A 4,092-nucleotide genomic window follows, 5' to 3' on the forward strand; every position below is an offset into this window, starting at 1 on the left:
GCGAGGATGGGTGAGTTCACAAGGTTTGTTCCCCACCCTTTGGGGATTGATTCCCCAATCTTGGGGGGGTTTAATCTGGGTCTGGGGTCTCTCAGTGGCCGCCCAGGGCGGGTTTGGGCAGGATGAGGGCCAGGGCCAGGACCACGGAGTCCCAAGTGCCACCTCCATGTGCCCAAATCCCCTTCTAACCATGAACAGAGAAGGACAGGTGAGTTTGGGGCATTTATTCCCCATCCTTTGGGGGATTGATTCCCCAATCTCGGGGGGCTTTAATTTGGGTCTGGGGTCTCTCAGTGGCCGCCCAGGGCGGGTTTGGGCAGGATGAGGGCCAGGGCCAGGTCCACGAGGGCCGAGGGCAGGTAGGAGGCCGGCAGCCAGAGCAGCTTGGCGTCCCAGCCCGCGCTGTAGCGGCTGCGCGGGTGCTGCGCCCGCAGCGCGTGCTCCATGCAGCGCGTCACCTTGGCCAGGTCCCGGTCACACAGCAGGGACAGCAGCAGGCGCTGCACTCGCAGGTCTGGGGGGGACAGAAAAAGGGGTCAGGGGGGGTTTGGGACAGGTGGGGGTGTGGAGAGGGGTGGGGAAGGGGAAACTGAGGCAGGGAAGAGATGCTGAACTTTGGGAGGTGGAAAAGGGTCAGGGTCACACAGGACAGACAGCAGCAAACGCTGCACACGCAGGTCTGGGGGGACGAAAAGGGACGGGGAGGGTGAAATTGTGGGATTTGGGATTTGGGAGATGCAGGAAAAGGGTCTGCAGGGGAAACTGAGGCAGGGGTGAGATGCTGAATTTTGGGAGGTTTGGGGGGTACAGGAAAGGGGAAACTGAGGCAGGGATGAGACTGAATTTTGGGGTCTGTGAGGGGTGGAAAAGGGTCAGGGAAGGGGAAACTGAGGCAGGGAGAGATGCTGAATTTTGGGAGGTCAAGAAAAGGGAGGTGGAAGGTGGAAAAGGGTCGGGGTCACATGGCAGGGACAGCAGCAAATGCTGCACTCACAGGTCTGGGGGGGACAAAAAGGGACAGACAGGGGTCAGGGGGCTTTGGGGACAGCTGGGGGGGACAAGGACAAGGGACAGGTCCCGGTCACACGGCAGGGACAGCAGCAAACGCTGCACACGCAGTTCTGGGGGGGACAGAAAGGGACAGGGACAGGGTCGTGGGGGGTTGGGACAGCTGGAGGGGTTTGGGAAAGGGGAAACTGAGGCAGGGGTGAAATTTGGGGTTTGGGGATGTAGGAGAAGGGAAACTGAGGCAGGGAAAATGGTCAGGAAAGGGGAAACAGGCAGGGGTGAGACACTGAATTTTGGGGTCTGGAGAGGTGGGGAAGGGTCAGGATAAGGGAAACTGAGGCAGGGATGAGATACTGAATTTTGGGGTCTGAGGGGTGGAAAGCGGGTTGGGAAAGGGGAAACTGAGGCAGGGATGAAATTGTGACACTCGGGGTTTGGGGGATGCAGGAAAAGGGTCAGGAGGGGAAACTGAGGCAGGGTGAAATGCTGAACTTTGGGGGACGTAGGAGAAGGGAAACTGAGGCAGGGAAAAGGGTCAGGAAAGGGGAGGTGAAAGGTGGAAAAGGGTCGGGGACACACGGCAGGGACAGCAGCAAACGCTGCACACGCAGGTCTGGGGGGACGAAAAGGGATGGGGAGGGTGAAATTGTGGAATTTAGTGTTTGGGGGATGCAGGAAAAGGGTCTGCAGGGGAAACTGAGGCAGGGGTGAGATGCTGAATTTTGGGAGGTGGAAAATGGTCAAGAAAGGGCAGGTGAGAGGTGAAAAAGGGTCAGGATAAGGGGAAACTGAGGCAGGGGTGAAATTGTGAAATTTGGGGGATGCAGGAAAAGGGAAACTGAGGCAGGGTGAGGTGATGAATTTTGGGGTCTGAGGGGTCAGGAGAGGGGCGCTGCTGGCTCACACTGGGGCAGGAACTGCTCCCCGTAGCTGCTGCGCGTGGCCGGCTCCAGGCGCTCCCAGCGCTGCCGCAGCGACGCCTCCAGCGAGTCCAGGTCCGTCACGTTGGTCTTGAAGAACCCCGGCTCCACAATGCTGACCTTGACCCCAAAGTGCCGCATGTCCCGCCTGGGGAGGGCCACAGGGGGGGTCACAGAGGGGTTATGGGGTGATCAGGGGGGTTATGGGGTGATCAGGGGGGTCAGGGGGTGATCAGGGGGGTCAGGGGGTGATCAGGGGGGTCAGGAACATCCTGAGGAACCCCGGCTCCACAAAGCTGACCTTGACCCCAAAGTGCCGCATGTCCCGCCTGGGGAGGGCCACGGGGGGGTCACAGAGGGGTTATGGGGTGATCGGGGGGTTATGGGGTGATCAGGAGGGTCAGGGGGTGATCAGGGGGGTCAGGAACATCCTGAGGAACCCCGGTTCCACAATGCTGACCTTGACCCCAAAGTGCCGCATGTCCCGCCTGGGGAGGGCCCACAGGGGGGTCACAGAGGGGTTATGGGGTGGCCAGAATGGTCAAGGGGGTGACCAGAGAGGTTATGGGGTGGCCAGAGAGGTCAGGAGGTGGTCAAAGGCGGCTAGAGGGCTCAAGGTGCGGCCAGAGGGGTCAGGCTGTGGCTGGAGAGGTCATGGCACGACCAGGAGGGCCCAGTCCATGCCCAGGGCTCTCAGTCCATGCCCAGGGGTCAGTCCATGCCCAGGGGTCAGTCCATGCCCAGGGCTCTCAGTCCATGCCCATGGCTCTCAGTCCATGCCCAGGGGTCAGTCCATGCCCAGGGGTCAGTCCATGCCCAGGGCTCTCAGTCCATGCCCAGGGGTCAGTCCATGCCCACGGCCCTCAGTCGGTGCCCAGGGCTCGGTGCCCACCTGAGGCTGTCCGAGAAGGCCTCGATGCAGTATTTGGAGATGCAGTAGCCGCCGCCGTTGGCCGAGATGCGGCCCAGCACGCTGGACGTGTTCACCACGCGGCCCCGCGCGCGCTTCAGCAGCGGCAGCAGCTGCAGCGTCACCTCGATGGCACCCAGCGCGTTCACGGCCAGCACCCGCCGGAAATCCTCGATGTCCATCCACTCCGTGGGCCCGATGGGGTTGGCGATGCCCGCGTTGTTCACCAGCCCAAACAGCCCTGGGGGGGACAGAGCACGGGGGCACCCCAAACTGGAACATCCAGTGTCCCTTGGCACCCCCGGAGTGTCCCCTGGCACCCCCAGAGTGTCCCTGTGTGCCCTGGGATGAGTGGGGTTGGCGATGCCCGCGTTGTTCACCAGCCCAAACAGCCCTGGGGGGACAGAGCACGGGGGCACCCCAAACTGGAACATCCAGTGTCCCCTGGGACCCCCAGAGTGTCCCCGTGTGCCCTGGGATCAGTGGGGTTGGCGATGCCCGCGTTGTTCACCAGCCCAAACAGCCCTGGGAGGACGTGCAGGGTAGGGGACCCCAAAATGGGACCCCCAGAATGACCCCATGTGGGTCAGTGGGGTTGGCGATGCCCGCGTTGTTCACCAGATGCCAAACAGCCCTGGGGGGACAGAGCATGGGGGCACCCCAAACTGGAACATCCAGTGTCCCTTGGCACCCCCGGAGTGTCCCCTGGCACCCCCAGAGTGTCCCCGTGTGCCCTGGGATCAGTGGGGTTGGCGATGCCCGCGTTGTTCACCAGATGCCAAACAGCCCTGGGGGGGACAGAGCATGGGGGACCCCAAACTGGCACAACCAGACCCCTAGAGTGACCCTTGGGACCCCCAGAGTGTCCCCATGTGCCCTGGGGTCAATGGGGTTGGCGATGCCCGCGTTGTTCACCAGCCCAAACAGCCCTGGGGGGACATGGAGAGTGGGGGGACCCCCAGAATGGCACCCCCAGTGTCCCCTGAGACCCCCAAAGTGTCCCCACATCCCTCACAGCCCCTCCCCATGTCCTTGTCCCCCCCCCCATGTCACAGCCCCTCCTTGGGGTCTCCACATCCCGTGTCCCCTGTCCCCTCCTTTGCTCCTTGTCCCTCCATGTCCGCCCTGCCCTGCAGCCCCTCCCCAAGCCCCCAGACCCTTTTTCCCCCTCCCCAATCCCTCAGAGCCATTCCCTCCCCTCTCTCGAAGACTCCACCCTGTCCCCAATCCCCCAGACCCTTTTCTCCCCCTCCC

At 62.5% G+C, this 4,092-nt stretch overlaps 1 protein-coding gene across 1 annotated transcript in view; it reads right to left on the reverse strand.

Annotated features, from left to right (window-relative positions):
* Nucleotides 1-290: 290 nt before the first annotated feature.
* RDH5 (retinol dehydrogenase 5) overlaps nt 291-4,092 on the reverse strand; it is a 4,853-nt gene continuing 1,051 nt past the window's right edge. The window contains exons 2-4 of the mRNA XM_058822174.1: nt 2,821-3,079; nt 1,913-2,076; nt 291-514 (exon numbers count right to left, since the gene is read on the reverse strand). Coding sequence (XP_058678157.1) covers nt 291-514; nt 1,913-2,076; nt 2,821-3,079 — 647 coding nt within the window. The remainder of the gene's footprint in view (nt 515-1,912; nt 2,077-2,820; nt 3,080-4,092) is intronic.

The sequence above is a fragment of the Ammospiza caudacuta genome, chromosome 31 (genome assembly GCF_027887145.1).
Source record: "Ammospiza caudacuta isolate bAmmCau1 chromosome 31, bAmmCau1.pri, whole genome shotgun sequence".
Lineage (NCBI taxonomy): Eukaryota > Metazoa > Chordata > Aves > Passeriformes > Passerellidae > Ammospiza > Ammospiza caudacuta.